This window comes from Opisthorchis viverrini (genome assembly GCF_000715545.1).
Source record: "Opisthorchis viverrini unplaced genomic scaffold opera_v5_1, whole genome shotgun sequence".
In the NCBI taxonomy this organism is placed as follows: Eukaryota; Metazoa; Platyhelminthes; class Trematoda; order Opisthorchiida; family Opisthorchiidae; genus Opisthorchis; species Opisthorchis viverrini.
Genome location: NW_008751657.1, coordinates 1,720,638 through 1,748,176, shown reverse-complemented (window position 1 = coordinate 1,748,176; position 27,539 = coordinate 1,720,638). Strand labels below are relative to the sequence as shown.

The following is a 27,539-nucleotide window of genomic DNA, read 5'->3' as shown; positions in this document are numbered from 1 at the left end:
CGGTATCATTCAAAGCTTATTTTCGATTTAGTGAATTAACAACGGCAGTGCCAAACGGGGTGTTCAAACCTCAAGCTTTGACGGCGTTGATCTGAAAAGAGAAAGAAACAACTCACATTAGATGCATAAGACTGACAATTATTTCATAGAGGGTACGAAAAGGTACACAAGACCTGCGTGTAGAAGCCTTAGGTTCAAAGTTAGAAGAACAGTAAGCACGAAGCAGACAGTGGCGACTTATCAGGCTGTCGACGGTGGTCTATTAAGTTGGGTTTGCCACCTCACCATCTGGGGACAACCAAACAGACAGTTCAAGGTCAAGTGAAACAGAAGACGAGGTGGACTGGTTTTAAGATCACGGGAGGGGTGGTGCAGCACTAGCTTCAATTTCGCGGAAGTCCCTAGAGTATCCCACGCTCAGTGTCCATTGGGCGATTCTACTTCAACTAGCTTCATAGTGGCGGTATCACACAAGTTCGCTATGGAAAGGAAAACGAAAGCCAGGTTTTCTGGAGTGTATGTTGACTAAGTCAAAATTTCTCGGACGACCTGCTCTCGTATCAGACGCATTACCTCCACCAATCAACACAAAATAACACTGGCCTCAACGAAGGTTTTAGCCTGGCAAGGTCTTTTAGGAAAAACCACAAGGTGCCATTCAATGAACGCTATGGACGAATGCCAACTCTTTTGGGATGGGCCCTCGATTACACATAGGAACTTGTAAGTTATTTCGGACCAACATTCTGAAGTATTTACCTGTGACCTGACCTGTCTGATTTATTTGTATCTATCTGGAACAAGGAGACTGTCCCAGACAACCAAGAGGAATCGGTTGTAGTGTCCATTTTTAGAAAAGGAGCTCATGGTGGTAAATACAGAGGGATCAACTTGACTGGTAATACTGAAACTCATGCGTCACCCATCGCCTTACGATGACCTGTGGAGCTCGACAGCAGGTGGGACTCCAGCCTGGTAGTCTTACGTATATATATATATATATATAATACCCCAGTCTGGTAGGGATTAAACTGACCAGAATAATCACCACACTCGGGTGCTAGAACCACCCCACACACAAACAGCCCACAATTTTAGTATTCCTGGATTTCCAAGGGGCGTTTGACACAGCTGACCTAACATACTTGCTTAGCAAGACGTTTGTCAGCACCGGTCTGTCCTCCTTGACACGTTTGCCCATTAAGGAATGCCTCGGAAGTTTGGACATAATACGTTCTTTGTATTCACAGACTTTCAGGCGTCTGAAAGTATATGAGCTCTTCAAGAGCTTCCGCACACAAAGCTGTGGTCGACAAGGATGTCTACTCTATCCATTCGTATTAAATTTCGTGATCGACGAGATAATAAGGCGAACGCAGTATATGAGCTCTTCAAGAGCTTCCGCACGCAAAGCTGTGGTCGACAAGGATGTCTACCCTATCCATTCGTATTAAATTTCGTGATCAACGGGATAGTAAGGCGAACGTTGGGAGGTTTTCAGAAAGGTGTTCAGTCAACGAAAACCTTGATGTGGAATATGCAGACGACATCGAGTTTGTCCTCGAGGAAGGGAAGAAGACCAAGATGAACGGATCAAAATCCTCTAACAGACGCTTCGCACTCACAAAGCGTAAGGTCATTATTCTTGATATGCAGTCACTGAACATGCTATTTAAAGACCAAGCAGTCGTACTCTAAGTTGTGGAGTGCTTTACGTATTTTAGAAATTGTTGGGACAGTCAGTGCACGAATCTCCAAGACCAGGGTCGGGTTTGCTAATTTGAGACAAAAATGGTGGCGAAGTGGCATATCCCTGAGCTGGGATACGGTGTTGAGATGAGGGCTATGCGGGCGGCCGAATCCAGACATCATCAGGCCTTTGACAACCGTTGTCTTAGGACACAGCTCATGTTGACAACCGTTGTCTTAGGACCACAGCTCATGTAGTCTGGTGCCAGCGAATCCGCGGAGAAAACGAAAGTTCAGTTGTTTCACGCGGACTTTAATTGAAGAATGTGTCCAGCACTTAAAGTTGCGATGGTTAGGCTATGTATTACGCACGGCGAACCATGGTTTTTCGAAGAGAGTGTTGTTTCCCTTGCCCGAATGGGAGTTGCAGCAACAGAGAGGTAGTCAACCTCTGACCTGACAGAGGGACATCAAACAGATCACGAAAAGCCTGGGTACTGTCGGTGCAATTGGCCTTCCAGGATAGGCCCCGTGTGATCCTCCCAGTGCATAGTCCGAAACACTGAAACATATGGCTGTTGATCGTTCGTGTTGCTAGTTTCTGATCTAAATTGATGGTGGGAGGACTTCGGAACGACTGTGGTCGCATCCCTGTCCACTTTTATAGATATTGTGGAGTGGGGTAACTAAGCCTCAACATATAGAGCACTTGTCATCTGAGTATATTGGCACAGTAGCAGAAATACAAACAATGACAAAGAAAAGGATTTAAGCGTTCAGTCGATGGACTTTTTAGCCCACTGGTCAGTCATTTAGCCTGCCTCTTATACTCGGTCTTCGTACTGCATCAATCATTGCAAGATCCATTCTATCGCCGTCTCTCTGCGCTGATTCTAGGTTATGTAGATATTGTTTTCGTAGAGGAGCAAACTACTCGCGGGCAGATTTCTAGTTCGATGGATCACGTGTTTCACGAGGACGAATTAATGGTTTCAGTGGGTCGTACTTTGGAAACCCGATATCGTTTGGAAAAGGTAGCGAACATAGTCGTAGGTGGCTGGGACAGCGGAAACCCGCGAACGTCCTATAGGCGTATGTGACAATGAATTGAAAGTCTAAAGGTATCCAGCTCTCATTGAAGCAAGTGTTTCTAGCAAGACCAGACGTGTTTCATGAAGCTGTAGGATGGACATGAAAGCTTTTTGTGAGGAGTAACGCGTTTTCACCACTGTCAGGATTGAGGCAAACAAAGATACTACTACCCATTCAAAATCACTGTGGGTTCCCGACAAAACTTAGGAACCACAGGGCTGCAGCTTTTATGACATTCAAGATGTTTCTTCTGCAAAACACTAAAAGGGTGTTGTCATCTACTGCGAGATCGCGGTATCGGACCGTTCAGTGAACTACTAAACTTTCAGTACTTTGAAGCTAGCCCGGCGAGACAAATCGGTTCCCAAACGAAGGGTTGTATGATAGGAGAGATACCTGATTGCAGGACTCACTAAAACAGATCAAACAATGAGAATGGAATATTTACTGGAGTGGTAAGTTATGATACAGAAACACTGCAGCGTAGATGGCCAGTAAAAACAATGGCTGCTTACCACGTCGTCAATCTTCAAAATGCTACGGACAGTTTCCGCTGCCAGCGACACGACCGAGTGACTAACTAGAACCGGTTGCATGACATCCTGGGAAAGAATATCTGCCACAGCACCCTAAAATAAGCAAAGCAGATAATGAACAGCGCTTGTAGTGCAGATTAAATGATCGATGGGCATACGTTATACCTAACTGTTGCCCCTACTCCACTGCCTTCGTGCCGGAAAAAGACCCGCCAACAAAGAACACAAGTTTCATTGCAAACAAGCAGGTGCAAAAGTTACAACGGTCTCGAGCTGTTTTCGACACTGATCCAGGCTGCCTGATAGGCATTTAGTGAATGCCCATCAATACCGACCGTGCTTCTACGAAATACCCCAACACTTATCATAGTCCGTCGTGCTTCCGTTGCGTGCTTGAACACTCACAAGCTTTTGCTGAATTGAGTGATTGACTGGCTTGGATGCTTGCCGGCCTCCCCATTGATGGAGGAGGTACTCAATAGGTTTGGGCATTCTGGGGTTATTATCAGGAATCTTCTTGACAATAGTGTTCAGCAGATGGGTAAAGCACTTGGGGGCCTGTCAGAGGAACTGCTGAAAAAGTCTTCTCATGGAGATAATCATAGTCTGTATCTTGGTCTGAAGTACTGTGAGAAATTTGATGAAATATGGAGCCTTCTCAAAGTTTCATGATAAAATCTGAAACTATGTGAAAAAATGTATGAAAAAGCAAGTACCTCGCTCGAGAACACCAGAAGTCGGGGTAAAGTTAATTGCTTTGCATTCCACCCAAAGACTCCTGAACTTCAGCGTAGAAAAAAGTTGCTCGGTGATTACCGTAGGAACACTACCCTAACGTTTTCTGGCGCAGAATTAGGCCAGCATGCACACTGCGGCGCGTATATATCTTTCTTGGTCTACACCAACAAACGTCAGACTTAATCAAGTCTTTTGGGTTGAGGCGATGGACGGTTGACTGCAAGCAGTTGGATAAAAATCAAACTGACAAACAGCAAGCAAAGAAAAATCAAAGTAATTGTACACCCATGGCACTCTTTCGATGGGCAGCACATGGTTAAGCCGGGGGAAGCATTAGAGCTGATCTGTTGTCATGTTGCGCAAGGGGGGATAACTTAGAATTAGAGTGATTCAACTAACTACTGAAGGTTTAGTAAGTAGCTGGAAGTTTCAGCTAATCTGCAACTGCAAGCAGGGACGACCGAACGAGGTAAGCCGGCGGTACACAAAGGCCAAGTGATACAACCAAACCAGGGGCAGTCTTCGAGCCGAACTTCGGGCATGACCGTAGTAACACTGAAGGTTCCAGGATACAATCAATCGTAAAACCAAAGTTGATTAAACGAATGTCAGGTAACCAGTCATTTACCAACCCAGCCAAGAGCTTTAAGTCGCAGCGACATCAACTTTTAAGCAGGATAATGAGCGTATCTTTTTCGGTTGTGCACTTTATGCATCTTCTAACTACGAAGTTATCGTAACTAAGAAACAACCAGGATTTGACTTTGCTGGTTGGAGGCAATAGTGAAATGGTCGGTCATGGCTGATCGAAAAGTATGCTATGCAGGGGGGTTGACATCAGATACAAATACATGATATAAGTAGAAAGCTCTGAACCGCAGTGGTTATGGCACATAGCAGTCATAACAGTCAACTCACCATGCGGACATCAATTCCTGCGTTGACTTGCCCACGAGCATGGAGCGCACGAAGTTCCGTAACAGTCTGTATTGGATTTAAACCAGCGTTTTCAGCCAGTGTGTACGGTACCACTTCAAAGGCATCAGCGAAGGCACGAAAGCAATACTGGTCTAATCCGGGAGTGGTATTGGCTAGCAGAGCCAACTTCTGGGCCACTTCAATTTCTGGAGCTCCACCACCAGCAACCAGTGCACTGGAACATAAAATGTACTTGAACAACTCTCGGGGCAAGACCCAACTTCAATGAACGAGCAAACAAAAAATAAAAAACACGGAGGAAAAAACACGACTGAGCAATACACTTTTTCCAGAAAGTAATCAATCATGCGATTATCTGTCCAGCATCTGAAGACTGTAAGATCGGGAGTGAGTCGTTACACTCAAATACATTAGAAAGCTCATTGATAAACGTACTATTTCCGTCAATACCACACCACCTTTGCTAAACCGGTAAGCAAAATGAAAACATGAAGTTGCTGCGTCCTATAGGGTTGTTTAAACATCACGACTGGGGACTAGTCGATTTCCACTAGATCCTTATCAGCGGGATGAAAGGAGCGAGTTTGTCTACGTTTGACGAGGTTAATTGAGCTGGTTAGATGACGAAGACTCGGAGCTGTTCTGCCGAACTGCGCCATCTGCTGTGGCTAGCAGGCAACGTCTAACGGTCTTACATTGGATTATTCGGAATGTTTTTTTCTTTAGATTATACCAACAAAATGTAGGAAAGCACCAAATTCCGACTTCCCCCTGAAGTATTATGTTCTATTCTGAGGCCAGAAGGGCGGCGCGTGTAGGATTCAACATTAGGACGTACCACTCCACATAAAAACTGTGTAAGAGATTTCCGGAAGGTTTTTCCGAACAAGCTAATGAGTGGTCTCCAAATGAGGCTTTCCCTTAGCACAAGTAAGGAAGAACACAAATATCAGTTTCGATCCATGGAAACCTCTGGATTTAGTCGAGGAACACGGTTGCAAGACGTGGTTGCCTGTCACTTCCGCTTTAGACAAACCACTAGAATTGCTGAAAAAGTAGCAACCGGTTTCGTCGCCTAAGAAAACCTAGACAGTGATAAGCAGATGCTTTATGAGGTGCTGTTATTGTATTCCCCTTATGTGGGAGTCGCATGAAGACCACTTTCTTGTTCACTGTAGGAGCTTTTTATGCAAGAAGTGTCTCTTCAAGATAAGTGACTTGAAATAAGCGCTTCGCATTAAAGCACCTTTGACTTCACTCATTTCACTTCTTACTGTGACCGCCGTGTAACTCCTGGACACTGCCTCAGAAAGCACGAGGTTGCGCTAATGCACGAAACTATCGTCTGCTTTAAGTCTTGTTGTGAAAAGTGCTGCGCCGTATGGAGTCATTGTTTTGGCCGTTCAAGAAACACTTATAGAAAGGATGGAGCTACATTTACTTCGATCGTGGTTATGTTTTGACATGTTCAATGAAACGCACTCATCCATGCCACTAGAGTCGTTGTCAGAGTGCTTCGAGTAGCAGGTAATACTACGTGTGATCCGGTTGACTGTTATACCATAAATATGTCACGATACAGTAAGCCTAGAGAGGACTTCATTGCTGTTCCGTCTTCTTGACGGCAAATAGCATCGTGAAACTTGAACCACGCGTTTTTAGTGCAAAATAAGTGATTCAGTGCTCAGCGGAGAGGCCTTCATCAGCCTTATCAGCATAGACGAATTGATGCAACCAGCCAGTGGCTCCTCTTAACGGTACATTCGTGAATAAAGATAGCATGTCCAGAGACAATATTATCTTGTGAGTGACGCTGGACGAGTCACTTGTACTGACAAATTGGAAGATATCTGCTAACTTCGTTGGTCAACTGTTTGCTAGTTCGTTCTATAATTTCTGCCCATCAAAGTGAAAAATGTACAAAAATAAGCTATTCATCAACTTGTCTTTTATCAAATACAGTTGAACAAGGTCCCTACTCAAAAGCACCAAACCCGTTAGCTGAAGGACGCGGGTGCATTAACAAAACAGTAGAATGCGTTGAATGAGTACGGGCAAGAGGACTGTGTTCACGACTCTGACATCATGATGAAAACATCTTCACAATGTTTGCGCTTTTCCAGAGGGATTCAGTAATGTTGACTACAATGATATGGACGAGTTTTCCGTAAATCGGATACCGAACAGTCCAAACTAGCCCTCGAAAGATGGGGAACCTAGACCTCAACAGTCTATTCAGAAGGATTGAACTTTTGTCTCCTGGCAATCTAGAGAACCGGATATTGGACCGGAAACTGACGACCAACGTGTTTAGACCTTGTTTCTACAGAAGGTGGTCATAAAGTGAGAGAACTAACCGACTAAGACTGACGCGCTGGAGTAGTTGGTCAAAGGAGTTGAACACGGTGTCGACTGTTGAAGGTTCAAGTGTACAGTCATAAATCCGGCCAAATTTACATTGTTGCTGCAAGGTTCTTAAGGAATACAGCGTACTCCAGCTGCACATACTCATCCATCTGTGACATCTGAAATCCCGTCTCGGCATAGAATATTGTAGACCAAGCCAAGCTGATGGACGCCTCGTTTAATGGCAGCTCCGTTCGACGACTATGGCAACCTAGTGAGGGGTTGGAGTGAGTAACTTCCTCAAAGGTTTAGTATTCAGCCCATGGAGTACGTGTCCGTTATAGACCACGGTGCTGGATGCGGATGACAATTTTGATATACGGCGACAGTGGTGTCAGACCGCCTCACTAAAGATTCCATCTTTCAAACATCAGTGTTCGGCTGCCTTCACGTTTCGCGCATCCTTTCACTGCGGTGGACAGGTCTCGCATCCACAAAGCGGCAGAGGATTAATAAAGGCTCGATTGACCTGAGTAATCTCGACCTACGTCACGGAGCATTCTCCAGCTTTAAAATGTTTTTGCACGAAGCTGAAAGAACACCCGATCATCAGTGGAGTGGATATCCACACACTTGGACGAATCGACTGTCTTAACCCAGCAGTGGCACCGACTAAACTCACAGAACAATGACCAATTATTAATCAGTTACACTCAGTAGCGTGGAAGAGAATAGCGTCATATTGAACAGTACTCCTAAAGTTGGTTGGCATATGGCTTCTATCGGTTTCATAAGGGGTTGGTAATAAATCATGGGGTTTTATGGACATGATCTTAAAGAGGAGAGTTTTCAGCAACCTTGTGAGTAGTTTCCTTTAAGAGAATAACCTAGCACACTAAACTTGGCAGTGTGACTCAGCTAATCAATCATGATCAGTGAGTGCCCCGAGGAAGTTGGGAAGAGCACAAAGGTAAGGCGCAACAATTGAAGACTGATGATCAAGAAAATAGTACTAGCAATCAAGCTACCGGAAAATGATGACTTGAAGAAAAGTTAAAGTAAAAGACTAAAGCGAGTAGGAACATACTGACGGGGAGAAGGTAAATGCAAGGACTTCGAATAACTGAAGTCACAGGAGCCAACATACGACGATGTGGGGCAAAGTTAAAGTACTCGAGCTCACCCTTTCTTGACTAAGCAGCGGATGACACAGAGTGCATCGTGCAGCGATCGTTCTGCTTCGTCCAACATCAGCTTGTTTGAGCCTCGAACAAGGATGGACACAGTACGACCCTTATTTTGAATCCCAGTGATACGAACACATCGAGCGGTTGCTTCAGATTCTTCAACCAAGTTTGCCGAACCCAAATATTCTGGGTTGAAATGATCCAGACTGGCGATTGGTGTGCAGTGTAAGGTCTGGCGTAAAATCAGAGAAGTCAAATTACAGAGCATAAAAATGCGTCCGGGTTCACCGTGTTTTCCAATAATTACACAAGAACGCCTATTAAGTCACGCGGACTACAAAGGTGATTAGCATACTCGACATCAAAAAGTAACTACTTCATAGTGGCTTACTATTAATTCCCAGCTACCATGCAACCCACTGGAAGAAAGAGGACTGAACGGATGCCAGGTTGCTAATGGAGATATAAACGCATTTGAACCAGACCTTCCAGCCAAGAGTTCATGCAGCAATATCGAATTGATTCTGTCAAAAATTCGTCATTATTCTAAGCAGAGGTGAACTGCCGGTGTGATGGTATATACTAGTGACGAAAGGTGCGAATGATATATGGTTAAAGGTAGTTTTAGACATCGACTCGACATCTTACCGAAGGCTGATTTGGAAAAGACTGATGCGTTCCACAGAGTTTGTTTGTTCATGTTAAATATTCAAACATCGAATGAAGCCCAGGAATAAGTCCGAACAACTGAGGTTTTTGCTTTGGTATCAGACAGCTTGTAACCACCCTGTTCGTTTTTCGCAACAGATAATTCCACATTCGAAGGCGTCCTCATTTTCAACGATTGTCCACGAATTCAGAGCGCAATAAAACATTTTAACGATGTACTCATGGGGAAAAAGAACGTTGATACATTAACCCTTTGGCTGAGACTGTCACTGAAACCCGCATGGGAATTGCGAACAGTTCTCGAACGCGGAAAAGGTGTACTTTCGTGGCCTCATCAAGTTGATTTACTCGTCAAAGAGGGATATCTGTCTTCCGATGGCTGCTAGTTACCTGTTACCGAACCATCTACAAGATCACTGCAAAGGATTACGGCCACCAACGGACGAGAGTTCACAGTAAGCATCGTTTTCTGTGAGTGATGAGGCAGATAGGAAAATGGTGTGAGGGAAAGGCGTTTTACACCAAGTCCCATGTTCGTATTCACCCAGAGAATATGATAATCACAGGTGACTTTCATTGCAATGATCACTTAGATGCTCTGTGTGCTGTGACTACTGCTTTGGGTTGATGGTTCTTAGTTGAGAGTCGCTGTAGTTTTCAAGATTCAGAGAAAAACGGACAACGCAATACGGAGCTACCCGCCCAGATACAGCAGCTGAGTACTCTAGATTGAAAATGTGGATTTGGCGCAAAAATTGGGTACCCTGTTCCTTGAAAGTAGATTCTCGTGTAGGCTACCACCAGTAAGAATATTTCAACTCATCTACACGAAGTTCCTGAGTCTGTCGACGATATTTTGAAGTAGATCATCTATTAATATCCGGACATTCACTTAGCGGGCAAGTCTACTTTGCGCACGACCGGGCTCGTTTTCGAAGGGTAATGGTGCAAATCGTATTTATGTTTGCAAAACGAGGTCAATCAAGAACTGAGGTTACAATTGTTAAAGAAACATTCTGACCAAGAAGCTCAACACCCAGGCGATATTTCATTCATAAATTTCGTCTCGATTTGAATTGGGAAAGCCGTGCTAAGCAGTGCCATGACTAGCTTTAGACATTTATAGCAGACTGGTAGAGATAGCGAACAATATGAGATCTAGGTAGATGAAACAGGTTCCGGTACGGTAACCAGAAGTGCGAAAGACCTGAACGGTTCAAGGCGATCATTGAATTTCCCTAAAAAGAATTTGGCAGGACACTCCCACAATACCAGAAACACAAAGTACGCCAGTCCCTCTCCTCAGTATCAGCAACACACCAGCGGTATTATTCTACTAAGTTGCAGTACGGAAGGGCGATCAGGCGAAATAGATGACCTGAGGGTCACTGGTCGGGATAGGCTCCGGTAGTAACAGATACAGCCCATCGACAGCAGTCAGCATACAACCAGCTCAATTTACTTAGATAAAGATCTCTGATTAAGAGAAGAACGAAAACGGAAAGAGGTCTAGTGCCAGTCCTCCACAGACATCCAATGTGCCTACATTAAATATTAGCTAGGATTAGGCAGGAAATAATAGTGTGAATAAGGTGTCCAGGCTGATGTCATCACGCGCAGTAGGAGACAACTCTTACTGGTGTAGCGTTTGTGTGGTGGCTAAGTTACTGCTGGGACGCCCAAGCCTGGAAAGACAATTAGAGTCATCAACCAACACGTTTATCGCAAATGTCCAACCCCAAAATGGCGTCAGATTGGTAAATTCTAGGAAACCAGTAACAACATATTTCACCCTTAAACCAATAAATACCTTCGTCTGCGCTGTTTACTCTGGCAGAAACTTAATGATTCACAATCGGAGGCGGACTTCCAAGGACCGGAGGGTGTGAAGCCCCAAGGTTTGGAAACAGAGGATTGTTAAACCAACTTAACTGATGTGTATTACATATTGCCCACAATGGCAGATTCCTGATCAGGCGCGTTGACACTTAAAACGGCGCTTTGTTCTATTTAGACTTATCAACAAAATTCGACGTGCTGGTTACACAATCGGTTGTGCTTCGCGCGTGTGCACTGCAAACTTGAAAGGCAACAGGATAAGAGGGATTACCTGCTGAAATGTCCGAAATGAAAGAAGAGGATGCTCGTTTGATTAGCACAATCCAAGAAGCTCGGACTATCCCAAGAGTTCAATGACACAAGAATCACATCACTGCCCAAGGGAAAGCGAAGCCGACAGGGAAGGGACAACTAATTAGGCATCAGCCTTCGTATCGCAAAGTCTTGGCATGCATCCTGATGAACCGCTGAACGCTGATACTCTGAAGGTGTCTGAAGCAGGTGATTAGCCTTATCTTTACAGCAAGCCTGCTGAAAGAGGCACCTCACAATACGATTACTTGTAGTGCAGAAGCTCACTTCTATTTGCTTGACCGCTCTTTTTCGGCTCTGCCTCGATGGTTGTGCCTTGAAGAACAGAGATCAAGCTAATGAAACCACGGAATCATGGCAGCACTCAAACGCAATAACCACGTGGAGGTGGCAGCTTTTGATATGATGATTTCGTACTACGAGACGGTGCTAACAGCCATCCAACTAATGATTCACCACCCGGCCTTTCATTCCAACATAAATGGCACGTCAATGTTACGACAGCTTACGCGCGGGATCCTGCTGACAGGTGAAGCAATTAATGGATGACGTCAGCATTTTGGTGTGAAAAGAAACTAGTTCTGGTGCTAATCTTTATGCCGCCATATTTAGGTCGGACTCTGGGTACTTTCCCGTTGACCTTAGTCTCTGCCTTACACCGGTAGCTGAGGCTTGCACGTGCCACCACAGTAGTATAATTACTATCGAGTGGCGACTACGGATCTAATACTAGCAATGGAGGATCCGTTACGGATGGAAAGCAATCAATCACATGGGTATGTATGAGGTAAACTTGGCAAGACAACCTTTATACAAAGTGATAGAGGACCGAAAGAGGAACAGGCAGCCAAGTAACTCTGTTTTGGCTGGATTGATGTTCCTTTTTGCCTCCTTTTTAGTGTGGATTAACGAGGAAGACCGATCCAAGACAGGACGACCGTTCAAACAAGAGCGAAGTCGATGGAAACAGAAATCGTTGAACTGTTGAAGCACGTTTTTGGTGATCATCAGTTTCGAGACTCTTGTGCTTGTACTTTTGCTAGATGGGATCGCAATCGTAGCTGTTTATGCTGTGGCAAATGTGCGCACCGATGTTTTGGCAAACCGATAGACGTTTCCTCAAACATCCAGGTCCTACTGATTCAAACCATAATTTCAGCACCGCGAAGGACATTATGAACGATGCCCATGATTGGATTCAACGTGGGTGGTACCTTAACAACACCCTACCTAAAGTATTCGTCACGATATTAGGATGCGAATACTGTCTACAGTGAGCAGCGGTACACCTTTCCTCAAATAATTCTGTCAAGAAGCAGGCCAAACGCGTAGCAGCACCACACGACGCAGCGAATGCCAGCTTACATATTCCGATCCACGCAGGTGACGCTGAACAATCCGGCGAGTGGACCTGCGTTGTGAATAAGACGAACACGGTTGCTATGCACAATAAGAACTCACGATATGGTGAAGGTAAATATCAATAAAGTCTCGTGTTTAAAAAAAGAGTGGATAATAACAGAACTGTGAGTTCTGTTGCATGATGAACTGACAGAGTGGTGAGTCAAAGTGACAGACTAACCGAAAGTTTGGCGGTTACCGGCCATTTCGTAGTTACAGAGGGGTCATGACATGAAAAAGATCAGCACCTGCTTCCGTAGGGAATGCTTGCGAAATTAAATTACCTTTGTTAAGTAGGACTACTTCCATCTCTGAAATAAAGCAACTTCCTTGCTTCACTTTAAGGCAATCTGAGACAAGATGGGCCAGCTTTAGAAACGTCCCGAATACAGGCTACTCACGCGTGGCGACCGATCGCTAGATCTGCACAGATAGCGTTGATGCAATGACGAGCTTTGTAGAATTCGGGGAGGTTAAGTTGTTGCAGTTCGCCGTTGACCGCACCATACATGTTTTTGGTTGTCCTCCGAAAAAACGTCACCACTGACGTGGTTTAGAGGGCCAAAGCTTGTATGGCAACCTCGGCACCGCGTCTTCGCAACAGATTTCAAACCGCTGCAGAAGTCACTGGTGTAAGAGTCGGGGTGGGATTAGTGGATTGTGACGTCCCAGGCATCACCGTTGGACAGCGAACTCGGAGATGTCGGTGGTAAAAGACATTCAGGTTTTGGCTATTCTCTGCTGCTTGAGGCAAGGTTTCGCAGGCCTAAGTCAGAAGTGGCTGGATTCCCGCGTAGAATAGTCCAGGTACTTCTCCATGAAGTGTATAAAAGCATGCCCAGCAATCTCCACAAGCCGAATCTCTTCCCAAACCTGCCGATTGGGCAGAGTGGCGGGATCGATGCACACGAAGCCAGTAACCGGTTCCATTACTTGACAGGCTACGCGGACATGACCGTGGAGATTAAGACAATAAATAAAACCGTCCAGCTGTAACACCCTTCTGGTGCCTGGCTGTCATGTCACCCGAGAGCACGAGGGTTGAGATAGTACCAGGTTTCCCAAGCCCCCCCAAAAAAAGAAATCTAGACGCAGAGGTCGGGTTTGAACCAAGGATCCTGCGGTTAGTGAACTTGCGCTCCCTCAAATTTTGAGATGTTCCCCATTCTCTGAATCGTATAGCAGTGGTACCCTTCCGGTGTCTATCTACTGTCAGGTTGCCCAAGTCTAGACAGGAGCTGCCGAGATGCTGAGGTTGGGTTTGAACCACGGACCTTCCGGTCCGTCAGCTGTCACCTTAACCACTGAGGTACTTCGGGCTCTAACATCCTCTGAGTTCTGTGCAGCAGGGTAGAGTGTCTAGTACACTTCCCATTTATTCCGATTCCCACCAAACTGAACGATGTCATCAACCTATCCCAAATTAGATATAAAGGCTTGGGGATTGGACACCAGAGTATTTTAACAATGCCCCCTCAAGTGACTAATCGACAGTGAAGTTGATGAGTACCGGTCGTATGAGAGATAGGATATCGAACCCTCTTCGCCGCGTACTGAGAAGCAAAATTCACTGGTGGGTAATAGATCTTAAGGGATGTACCAGATTAACCGTTGCACGGGATTCCGTCAGCCAAAAAAATTGTCCAGGGTGCCTCACGTTTAATCTAATCAAACAGCTTGAAAGTTTACGGAGCGTGCTGCAGGAATTCGAGTCGAGGTTCTTATGTTTGCCGAAAAGAATATTTGGTGAGGTTTCTCACGGAATGGGTTTGGCCTTGTGTGTACCTCCTGCTGGAAGAAAGCGTTGCAGCACAAGGGAAGCAAATATTTTAACATCAATTCAAAATCATCTCGCGGGAATTATGCTGGACTGTTTCACTGCTTTTTGAGGGGATCGACTGTAAAATTGAAGTGCCTCAATCTTAGAGAACACATTCAACTTCCCAGATTAAAAGTGCATGAAGTGGCGAGATGCACGATTCACAGATATCGACTATATTCCGTCTTTTTGGGAGCTTTTCTGTTCTTTATAATTTGACGGTTGCAGTTGTCTCCGAATCAATTGGCGTCGTAATATGGCTTCATCACCACCATCATCACCAGCAAGGGGGCGAAATGGCCCAAGTGGTTAGAGCGCGAATTTACTGACCGGAAGGTCCGTGGTTCGAATCCGATCTCCGCCACTCGCTTCCCCTGTCTAGGCTTGGGCAACCTGGCAGTATCCCAGCCCTCGTGCTTCCTTCGGGTGGCATGGCAGCTAGGCACCGGAGAGGTGCTACAGCTGAACGCTTTCTTTCATCACTAGCAATAAGGCATCACTAGTACATACTAGCACTACCGCCGTAGGTGGTTTTGGAGTCCGGGGCCCATCTGCTACAACTTTCTTCACCGAGGTTTAGGAGAAAATAAGAGAATTAGGTTCACTGATTGGAGGCGATGACTCAGTCTGCTCACTGATAACAAATCGATTTCTGTCTAGTATGAAGCGAAATAATCGTTCAGCTGTAACATCATCATCATCACCGACAGCATGACATCAGTCTTCAACACCGATGCTCTACTGCCGTACCACCATGATTTATTTGGAAGCCTTATTGTAGAGAAAAGAGTAAAGGTCGACGGAAAAGGGACTTAGTGCTAGCTTACCATAATCATTACGAGATGGTTACACCTCCACTCACTCAGGCGATTTAGATAGAAACTGACAACAAGAACGCCACTGACATCAGTTAGCAACCATATCTTGTAGTGTCTCCAACCAGGCACAGTGAGGATCACGCGGCCCCATTCTGGAAGGCGAGTAGCACCGACAGCACCCAAGCTTTTCGTGATTCCCTTCATACTCCTCTGCCAAGTCAAGGGTTGGCCAGCTCTGAGTTGGGCATGGAAAACAGCACTCTCTTCGGGAAACGATGGTTCGGCATACGTAACACATGTCCCAACCAACGCAGCTTCTGGTGCTGGACACATTCTTCAATGGAAGTACCCGTTGCATAACCAAAAACGCGATTTCTAACTGCCTCGTTACGGATTCGCAGCCACCAAACCACACGAGCTATGGTTCTGAGACAACGATTGTCGAACACCTGAAAACGTCTCAGTTCCGCTGCTTGAATAGGCCAAGTCTCACAGCCATACTCAGCCGTAACACCCTTTTCGGTGCCTAGCTGCGATGCCACCCGAGGGAAGCACGAGGGCTAGGATACTGTCGGGTTGCCGAAGACTAGACAGGAGAAGTCGAGACGAAGTCAGATTCGAACCACGGACCTTCCGTCATGGACTGACCGCCTCTTGGTCGTCTCCATCCGATGCAGGGCTGGGCGAAGAAGGCTTTATGAAGTAGATGATCCTCTGGCACACGAAGTGGATGGTCTAACCAGCACACCCTGTGGAGTGTAACCGAGGAAGAGTGAACCTTCCCCCATACCATCTGGTATTTCAGCATTACTGACTCCATGCAACCACCAGACCCGTGTAATGCCTCGGAGGAAGCGAGTCAATGTACGCATCTGCCACGTTCCTGACCCATGAAATAAGAACAGACGACGGCGCCGTACACTTTACCCTTGAGAGCCAAGCTGAAGTCAGGCCGACACCACAAACGTCGTTCTGGCCTTCCCAAATGGGGAGAGTACATCGTTCACCAGTCCGTCGGGCTTGGTAGTTGTGTGGAAAATTCCATCCACAGCCTCATTTTCTTGTCAAGGTTGTTGACTTTTCCCTTTGCAACAAAGGTTGTAAAGACCGAAAGGTTCCTGACATCACGCGTACGGGGCGAAAGCATTTTCCGAAATGACCAACTTTCGAAGCGGATTCCACGTCTGATGCCATGCCCAATCGGTGACACAGCATCTCAGGGCATGTGATGTAGTCCTTGTGCGCAAATCAGACTTTCTGGAAACATGAATGTTCCCATATACCTGATCTTTGCGATGCCGTTGGATAGAACCTATCTAGTTCACAATGGCCTGCTATAGTTTTCAAAGCTGTCCACTGGTCGCTCATCGAAGCCCATTGGTAATCTGGACGGACAGAGCTTTTAGCGTCCGAACTAGCAGTTATAGCTAAAATGTTTTGGTCATCCCGGCGACCGAGTAATGCAATGTTGATGGAACTTGGAGGACATGTCTCATCTGCGGCAAGACCAGAGCGCGGCACCATTTTCGCGGCGCCAACGCAATTCAGACCGACCAAGAATATGAAGCGTGTTATTGCTTGGTCCACTAATCCGAGAATTCTAGCAGCCGCTATCATCAAAATGTCGCGTCTCGAATTCTTGTTGGCCACCTGTTGCAACTGTTTATAGAAATTGTCCCTTATGGTTCGGTGTGATACTGACGTGGTGAGGCAAACGGCTACCACAGTAAAGTTCAAGGGGGTCCCTTTGAAATGAACTAATACATGCTTTGTGGCTATCGGGTCGTAGGATGACTGCGTTACAAGCATGGTCAATTCAGATAATCTCAACAACGTGGAGACCTGATTGACTCACTGGTCCGTTAAACTGGGAGCGCCCGAGCCAGGAATCTGGACTCGATGTGTATCAAAAACCACCAGATATCCGATCGATAGTCGAGGAGTTTTCGTAACCAGACAATTCGGCTGGCGGTAGTGGACAAATTGCATTCATTCCACTAACCAATGGAGAGGTTTCCTCAAGTGACTCCAGTCGCTAGGTCAGAGGGTGCATTGCCTTCCGGGGACGCCATAGCATTTTAATTGGCAGTGCGCCCTCAGCCTTTGCAAAAAAACAAGCGCAGTTAGCAAGGTGGTGAAAACACAGAACAGGTGATCAGCACCGCTAGCATGAGCAGTGAATTTCGAAAGCGATATCCCAGTCAACCGTAAGTGATGTATCTTCCCGCTATCATTAGACAAACACCCAATTGATTGCCAACCACAGTGCGGGGTCTGACAGTTAAGTTTCGCCATCCTAGCTAAGGCTGGAAGGCAAACACACAAGAGTTGATGCCGATAGTGATGGGAGCTTTTGTTCCTCAAAAGATTGACACTAATGAATAACAACATATCAGTGCTGAATACTGATGTATCACTACCCAACAATCACAGTTGATCTGGGAGTATTGTGGTGATAACATCAATTTCTTTTGAAGACGCGGTGCAGCTGGCTGTGAAAATGTGAACGGTGAAATGGCTGAATGTACATCGTTATGACAGTTGGAAGGAAACAAAAAACCGCAACATCCAGATGAGAACAAACAAGAGATCAACAAATTACCTTGCAGATAAATTCAACTTCAGTCCGCTCAATGTCTTTGACAACCATGATGTTCATTTTTGAGAAGTAGTGGAGGGCTAAATCGTTGACCGCATCACGAAGAATACTCTTCTGAATGAGAAGTACGTTACAACCGGCCTTTTTGACAGCCTTCACTATATTCAGAATATACTGTCGCTCTTCTTTCATGATTCTGTCCATTTGCGTGTAGTCGGTAACAATAACGGTATTTTCCATCTATCAGAAAAGAGGTGGTCAATAAATGGGCGAAATCTGCTTACATCTGTCTTTGGTGGCGATACACAAAACTGTATCAGACCGATTTTGGCCTTCTCCACTCGCTTCACGCCACAACCGGGGGCTACTCTTTGGGTCAGGATGAGCCCGTCTACCAATTCTGTATCTTCCACAGTACCACTACAAAAGATATGGTGGAAAAATTTAGTGAAATGTGAACCGGAACAAATACAAATGGTCAAAGCCTAAATATGAGACAGGAGCAAAACAGAATTAGCGGAGCCGATCGCTTCTCAGTCTCTTCCGGTCTGGTTATCTTTATGCTCATGAGCAGTTCAGTCCAGTCATATGTAGAACGTCGGCACAAGCTCGCTTTCATAAGTTTGTAGACAAGAAAACACAAGACAAGAAAACATGGAAACTGTCGAGTTGTTCACAACACAGCTTCTTATACGTAGAGAAATCGATCCAATTATGCGATGTTCTTTAGAGTCAAAAATTAAATCACGGCTGCGGCATTCGTGAACACCCACGCCAGCAGCCCACAAAAGGCAGAACTGAAGTATCGCCACACTGAGGAATTTGGCCTACGCATTACGTTTTACACATGATATATTCCGCCAGGAAAAATGAGAAAGTACTTGGAAATTCAGAAGAATATGGGCCTTCAAAGGGGTGACCTGCTTACTGCGAAAGGATTAAGAGGTCAATTGGTCTGGTAATAGGACTATCGCGGAGAGACAAGACCTTATCGGGGCGGAAGGACTTGTGAACCTCGGACCTACTCAGTTCAACTTCATGGTTCTTAAGTAGAATCCACGGGGATTTTTTACCGGTTTGGCCAGTGGACAAAGGTCTGACAGTACCCTGATCTTCAGGCTGGAGACCTCAGTTCATCAGAGGCGTCTTCGGGCGCAAAGGGTAATTATGACGGTGGACAATTTTTCCAACTCTGTGCCCACCAGCAGCTGCTTATCAGTAGTACCGTGTCTAAATACACCGTCGGCAATAAGAATTTGAGGTTCTCAAGGAAGATTTCGTCTTGTGAATAAAGCCAATCTATGCTGAGAAACACCGTACAGCTGTTTCAGCCATATCGTAAACACTGCGAAGCTCACGAAACCCCAGGAAGTCTACGACCCACAACCTTCCAGTTAGTAGCTTTGGCACTTCATCGTTCATCAATGATCGGCTGATCAGCACTGCGATTAGCTCGCATTTAGACAGAATATAGCACCGCTCATCCTTCAGCTGCTCCAGTAAATGTTTTGGGCAACATGACAGGATCTCAGCCCTCGTGCTACTTTCGGGCGACGTGGCAGGTGGACACCAAAAGGTGTTACTGATGAACAATTGTTATCACATGGCATTGGGAGCCAATTCGGTGAGCATACAGCACAGGAAGACGATAGCTTAAGATGCAGCCGGACGGCATAAAATTAGCCAGATATACAAAAGCCTCAGGAGGTACAACCTACAGAGCTTAGTCGGAAAGTCCGCCTACCACTAGTCAAGCAGATAGGAACACACAAGCTGCGATGACTGGTCGCGCCTAGCAACTCTGATGCGCCATCTTGAAGTAGGTCTAAATTCTACTGTCCATTCACTTTCTACACCACTCCTGGATGGTCCCCAGGTGGGATCAGTATATCCCATGACCTCATTCAGCATCAACACAACATCAATGTCCAACATTGATGCTTCACCGCCGTACAATCATAAGTTAATTGAAAGTCCTGTTGTGAAGAAAGGAATAGAAGTTGATGGGAGACGACTCAGCGCTGGCTTACCAGAATAATTCTGAGGTGTCTACACCGCTCATTCATTCGATTAGGAAAGGAACTGACGGCAAAAAATACAAGACTAACATCAACGTTTTGTAGCACAGGGGGTGACCAAGTGGACCCCATCCTAGAAGGCGAGTTGTACCCACAGTACCCTGACTTTTCGTAATCTCTTTCCTACCTCTCTGTCAAGTCAAAGTGCAACCGCTCTTCCTGCGCCACTTTGAATTCGGCACGGAAAACAGCACTCTTTTTGGTATGCGCAATAAATGTCTGAACCACCACAGCTTTTGGTACAAGACACATCCTTTGACTAAATTCATTGCTGCAAATATTCGTTTCTCAATTATTCCATTGAGGATTCGACGGTACCAGACTACACGAATTACGGTCCTGAGATCACGGTGACCGAAGACTTGAGCAGATCTCATTCCGCCATAGGCAGGAGCCACGTCTTACAACTCGTAGCTGCAGCATGATGTTCAAATTAACAAACGCGACCCGAGCCTTAGAAATTTGTTATCAACATCATTTGTCACACTAAAGGGGGCGAGATGACTCAAGTGGTTAGAGCGCAAATTTACAGACCGAAAGGTCCGTGGTTCGAACTCGAACTCTGCCTCTCGACTTCCCCTGTCTAGGCTTGGACAACCTAGCAGTATCTCAGTCCCCGTGCTTCCTTCGGGCAGCATGGCAGCTAGGCACCGGGTGCTATAGCTGGGCGATTTTTGTCGCACTATAATCAGGCCTAATACTACTTCTAATATACTTAAAGCACTCCACAGATTTGAATATCCTTTCTTGGATTATAAGTGGAGTGGTAAGTGCTAAGCGCTTGCGGAAGGACGCAGTGACTTTGGTCCATTCATCCAAAAACACCTGTGCAATCTCCCCTTTGAAGACGAGAATAGTGTCGTCTACATATTCCATATCGATGTTTTCGATTGGCAGCCATCTGAAAACTAGGGTATTGGGGATCTCGCAGCGTTAATTTCATTATCTTGTTGATCTCAATATTGCAGAAGTATGGAGAGTCGGCATCAGTGCCGGGCATCACATTGTGTAAAAAAAATCGTTCAGCTGTAACACCTTTTCGGGACCACTGCCATGCCACCCCAAGGCTGCACGAGGGCTGGGATACTGCCAGGTTGCCCAAGCCTAGGTATGAGAAGTCGAGAGGCAGAGGTCGAGTTCGAACCACGGACCTTCCAGTCCGTAAATTCGCGCTCTAACCACTTGGGTCATTGGACAGTGTGCAGAAGCTTCTGAAGAAGTTTTCGTATGTTCTCATGCACCCACAAACCTGAGGACACAGAGGACTAATCATACTCACAAATTCATCCAACCAACACCGTCTTCAAGAAAGTAAGGGTCCAGTTGGTAACGGTCTAAGGATTGAGTTCTTCCTAGGTTCGTCCCTGGTTCTCCGTCTCATATTTCTGTAGATTTGACACCTGTGTACATGGTTTTCAACCGTTTCAATCCGCTGTCACAAACACTTTTGCCATGTATGTCGATCACTGGACGAAAACGATGCGCCTTTTAGTTGAGCGGTAACTGAGAAAAACCCTACACAAATTGGAGCTCTGCGACTGACGATCAAAATCCAGGGTACTCCCGGCGCCTCCCACGTAGATTTCACTAATTGGACCATTCCATTAACCAACTGCCCCATTCAATGCGTCTTCTGACTAACACGGAGAAACAAAGGACACTATATTAAAGACCACAAACGGACATTTTTGGACACTCATCTACCGGCTCAGGTTTTCTTGCCATGGTTTTAACACCCTGAATTGCTCATTTTGTGCGCAAAACCCATAACCCCATTGCAATATTCTCCCACCAATTAGGAGTGCGGACTTCCCAGCCACTATCCGTATGGATGCTGTCGAATAAGAGGTTTCCTTGTCGCGAAAATCGACAACCTTTTGAAATTCAAAAATTCACAGGAGTCTATGCGAGTCCAGCTTCTCCGACATTTCCCAGTTTACGTGTGTGCATCTACCGATCCATCGATTTTGCGACGAAGACAAACGGCAGAGCCAACTACGGGAAACACAACCGACTACGGTAACACAAGACCAACACAGATACTTTGGGTTCAGAGAGAGGCACCAGTGTCAACACTAACGATGATGACCAGAGACTAAAGAGCTGCCAAAGGACACATCAGCCAGCATAACGAAGTGGTGAAGTATAATGGGAAACAAAGGTGGAGTTAAGTACTCACCCCAACTTTTTAACAACACGAACATCGTCAAGGGTAACCGTGTGAGGGGAACTGGGATCCACGGCCTCAAGCACCGCCTTTACGGCTATCGGCGCGAGCGCGCCCGAATGTTGAGACACTACTTTAGAATTCAGGGAGGTCGTCGCAATTTTGATTAGTTGCTGCATGTCATCCAGTTTGACTGGCACTGCCATGTTGTCGATGATTGCACAGGCCTCCACAGCAGCCCGCTGAAATGCGTCGGAAATCGTGGTAGGATGGATACCCTTGTTCAAAAGCTTGGAACATGCATCAAGAAGGCTTCCGGCTAACACGACGACAGTGGTTGTGCCATCACCCGTCTCAATGTCTTGCGCTTTGGAAAGTTCGACGAGCTGCAAAAGAACAGGAATAAGAAACCAGAGTGTTCTACCATTTTTGCAGCCGGGTGCAACAATTTCATCTGCCTTAGGATCGTCGCCCCATCATTTGTCACTGTCACGTCCCCTTTCGGCTCTTGTATCTAAGAAATGAAAACAGGAGAAGCGAACAAACCATCTTGTCCATTCCTTTTGGCCCAAGACTAGTACGAATTGCATCGGCAACGGCTGCAGAGAATTTAGCGTATTAACGTAGGGATCACACCTTTTGCAGCAGTTATATTGCTAGATCTTATCGCCGCTGGCTTCCCGCGATCAGTGTATTGATTTTCCTTATGTCCACTCCCCACATTACCAGCGGATTTAGCGGAAGTCTGCGCCACCCTTGTCATCACGACGGAATACGAAAGTCCCGCACAATAATCAACGCACCCTCTCTTCACTATGGTGCAAACAAACAATGATGCAGGTTCGGTGCTCAGCTTTTTGCCTTCAGTTCAATTCCTAAATATGGTGCCGACGGTAGCCGTAATAACATGTTAAACTTTCCGCCATATGCACTCTTGAGGGTCTCAAGTTAACCCAAACATGGGGGAATCTGAAACTTCCTCCTCTGATGTGCGAAGGCTGAGCGTTTGCCATTGGGGGACAACAGTGACTAGGTATACACTCGATTGGGGATGGGTAGGCATAGGGTCTTAAATTCAATTCCCGAATTTATGGGCCGACTATCAAAACCGAACTGGAACGAAACAAAATAGTAATTGTGGGCGGCATTGGACAGAAGAGGATTAGTGACTGGCCAGACGGTTGTCAGGATAGTAGATACGTATGAAAAGTATCTGGATATTTTACTGTCTTTTTCGTCCACGCTGGCTTTCGATGGATTGGGATGAATTCTTCCCGACAAATATCCATCGTGTCTGTGGCATCTCTTATCAAAACCTATTGACTGCACTTCACCTTGTTTCTCCTGTCAAACGTTCTCACTCCAATATTTCTGGCTACGATAAGTTATTAAAAACCTTGGATGCAAAAATACACTGGGCTAGCAGAGAATATCGGAAACCTCAGGATTTCTCATTACCAATTCATATCAATAAACTCTAATGACGGATAATCCTTGCGGATATCTCTCGAACGCCGAGAAGAGAGCACCGTCATCAGAGCCCCTCCCAATTCCAAATCACTCAGCCGGCTGTTCCGTAGGCATTGTATCCCAAACAAACACTCTATTGCCTGTTTGCGCTTCACAGATGTTGGCTTCACCACTGATTCTGTCAATATTGCGGAACATCTGAACGCTGCAGCTGCTACCTACCCATTCCTCCCAACTCCATACCCTTTCTCACTGCTGCATCTCTCCAAACTCTTAATGGTCAGGGTAGCCAACCGACTCTCAGTAATATAACCATCTCCCAAGCTGATATTTCACCCCTTCTTCTAAAATTAAGAACTCTGTTATGCCAGGGGCCGACGGTCTTTCGCCGCGTGTGTTGAGACAATAGGGCAAAAACACTGGAATATTTGTAGTAAATCTTTTGCCCACTTAATAAACTATGGAATCATCCCATCCCAGTGGAAGAAATCTATAATCCACTAGCACTTCAAATCTGGTTCTAGGAAAACTCCTTCCAACTACAGGGAAATCAACCGCACCTCCCTCCTAATGAAAGCCCTTGAGCCCCTGATCAAAGGTCCATTGAACAAGTCTCTCCTGGCTACTAATGCCATAGATGACCGGCAGTTTGGATTCCTGTTCCAAAGATCCGTAAGTGGCTGCCAGCTCCACTTGTTTGAGACCAGGACAGCAGTCTACGACGCTGGATACTCCATTGTACTAATCTACCTGGACACTCAAAAAGCCATTGACCAGGTACCCCATGCCTCCCTGCTGCACAAACTTGGTACCGTTGACATCACTGGAATCTTATTTCAGTGGTTCGCCTCCTACTTATCGGATAAAACGCAAAAACGCATATCGGGGACACAAAATCATCCCCACTATCGATCACTAGTGAAGTCATCCAAGCATGTGTACCAGTCCCACCCTTTTCTTACTGTACATCAAAGACGTCTTCAGCGCCATATCCCATGGTAAGGCTTTCCTCTCCATGGACGACATAAAAATCGCACATACATCCCCCCCTTTGTGCCAGCTCTTGCCTTTCACCAGATTAAGCGAGACTTAGACTCACTGACCCGCTGGACAAATGATTCTGGCTTAAGCTCCTCCTCCACAAAATCCCACATAACTTCCTACCGCTGCTCTCACCCGGCTGACGCTTTCACAATTAAAGGAAATCCTATCACCCATTCCACGGAGATAAAAGATTCCAACCTAAGATATTTCTGCACTTTTGGCTTAATCAATCAGGTGCAGTTTCAAGCTGCCAGAGCACGAAGGCTCAGTTTTTTAATACTGCGCTCCTGTCACCCTCCTGACACAATGGTTGCAGTTTTTAAGTTACGCGTAAGACCAATCGTGAAAGTCTGTCTCACATTCTCCTCACTGTAAACCCAAAGTTGCAGACTCACAAATGAAACTTTCCAACGCTCATTCACGAAAAAGCTGTTCCCTCGGTCCAACCCCTCTCTTATCCTTCCCGCCGTCAAACCCTGGAACTCGAATCACCATGGCTCAGGGAACTGAAGTTAAACCTAGCTCTCTTGCACCATCTCCTGCACAAAAACGCGTTTATAGCAGAGGCTAGACCAAATATAATCTCACAATCTCGCTACAGACTCCGTAACTCCTGCAACCTCTTAGCGTGTCCGCCAGCTCGTACAAACCTGCGCCACTACTTCTTTCTTGTTTATTAAGCTCGCATCTGGAACAGCCTTTCTGAGCAGCTGCGAAGCATCACGCATCACCATACTTTTTGCCAGTCCGTGGACTAATTCCCTACCTGTGAAACTTCTGTCGCCTTACCTTACCCAACTACCCCTGACCTGCCCTACGAATCGGGTCCAGTGCGCATTTGAGTTAAGTGACGATACAGTTAGTGGGCAAGAAAAAAATCCTGTTATCACTTCTTCTTATCCTCATGACTCGCTTTAAGCTAATGTAGGACTTAAATGCCTACTTGATCTAAATGTGCTGTGTTAATGGCCTGGTTGTTTTTCTTTTTTCTTTTTCCCCAACAAACTTACATCTCGTTTTAATCTACTCCCTAACTTGGATTTCTTTATCAACTCTGGCCCAGCCTAACTCTAACTGATAAAAACCAAACCAAAATCAGCTTTTTCTCTTCATTAACATAGCGCATCCTGCGCTTTCATATATACCCGTCTGATGATTTGCCCCACCAAACACACACACAACACATGATACGGTAGCTCACACCAACGCTCCGACGACGTTCACCAAGCTGCACCCGCCGTGAATATCACCATTCCATTCCCACTGTCTCATTGGCAGCTGCCAGTTCACTTCTACGTGACTCGTCTTTACCAACGTCCGTATACCGTATTCTATACAGTTCGTGTTCCTGCTTGTGTGTTGCCATCAATCACTCACTCTTTCAAAGACCTATTATACCCGATTTCAAAACGGCGACACCAATGAGTCTCTGCAGTTTCGCGGAGCACCATGTTTCTCTGATTCCCGTTAAAGACTATCTGCTCTCAACCTCGTCATCAGCACTTATAATTTTTGTGACCCTAGCAATGGGTCCAAGAGCCCAAGGCCATGAGGCTTAACGGTAGTTTCAGGTTTTAGTTCAACCTGACCGGCTGGATGACGCCAACTCTGCTGCTTTAACTGGTCCAGGGTTCAGGTCACCCACTTTTCACCGTTAAACTTCTCTTGTCATGTATCAGAGAGGAGGCCTCTTTTTAGCCCTCCCCCGCTGTTGTTTTGTGTCCAAAACCTTCAAATCCTAACGATCTGAACGTGCTCGATACTCCCTTCAATGATGCATGGTAACTGTACTTCCCTGCCCGGCCAGTTTAGCGGTGATCATGCCTACTTCGTATAATACCTACCCCAATTGATGCTGTCCATTTTTGTAACACCCTGTGTCCGAAATTCCTGCCGGTCATGCTTTCATTCCGACTGTAACATCATCATACCTGACGACGTGCCACCCATAACCTGGGAAGTAAATATTATCATTAACATCATACGGACAGGTTTACCCAAGCTAAGGATGGAGGACCTATATCGAATGCCATATTCTTTGACTTCTCGAAAACATTCGACGGAGCCTCACAAGTCCCACCGCTCCAAAAACTGAGGTATTACGGGACACAAGGGAGATTCTACGCGGGATTATGGCGTTCTTATCGGAAAATCATTTCGAGTGAAAGTGAGCTCGTCCTAATTCTTGCTCATACTCTGTTTGAACAAAGTTTTGCAAACAGGTTCTTCATCGTTGACCCAGCGAACACACGGCGGGGACATAGTAAAAAAATTTCAAGCTCAGAGCACACATTCAATAGACAAAATTTCTTCTCATTTTGGGTAGTAGCTGCGTGGAATGACCTTCCTCCAACGATTGTCCACGCTCCTTCTATGAACAAGTTCAAAGCACTATTAGAAATTTATTTATGCGACTCCTCGCGCTGGCGAGCATACTGCCCCGCGCTGAGAACATAAAGAGCAGTGTTACACCCTTTTTTCATTTGTGCCTTTCAGGTGAACGACAGCCACTGACCGACAAGAACAAAACCGACCCGGGAAACTTGGGCAAAAGCCTCGATCCTGTGTATCAATCCGTGAATCCGTGATGCTCTTCCTTGGGAAAGTTCTCCATGGGAGTTCCTCAAGGCTCCGTTTTGGGACCATCGCTGCATCTTATCTACTTCAACAACTATCCAGGCGCTCTTTTAAACGCTCGCTTCAAACGTGTCATTTGGACTGCACCATGAGAAATCGGCCCAAAGGGCATTCACCGTTCTATGGATGAGTAAGTGCACCTTCTCTCGCATCACTAGA

The 27,539-nt window shown here is 45.9% G+C and overlaps 1 protein-coding gene across 1 annotated transcript; it reads right to left on the bottom strand.

The window, feature by feature from the left end:
- On the bottom strand, nucleotides 1-23,050 carry T265_00021 (hypothetical protein; the record flags this gene model as incomplete). The annotated part of the gene is made up of 7 exons (XM_009163678.1): nucleotides 1-91; nucleotides 3,297-3,410; nucleotides 4,974-5,208; nucleotides 8,524-8,759; nucleotides 17,988-18,224; nucleotides 18,269-18,404; nucleotides 22,242-23,050. The coding sequence occupies 7 exons, from the start codon at nucleotides 22,433-22,435 to the stop codon at nucleotides 71-73; spliced, it is 1,173 nt and encodes a 390-aa protein (XP_009161942.1).
- Between the last annotated feature and the right edge of the window lie 4,489 nt (nucleotides 23,051-27,539).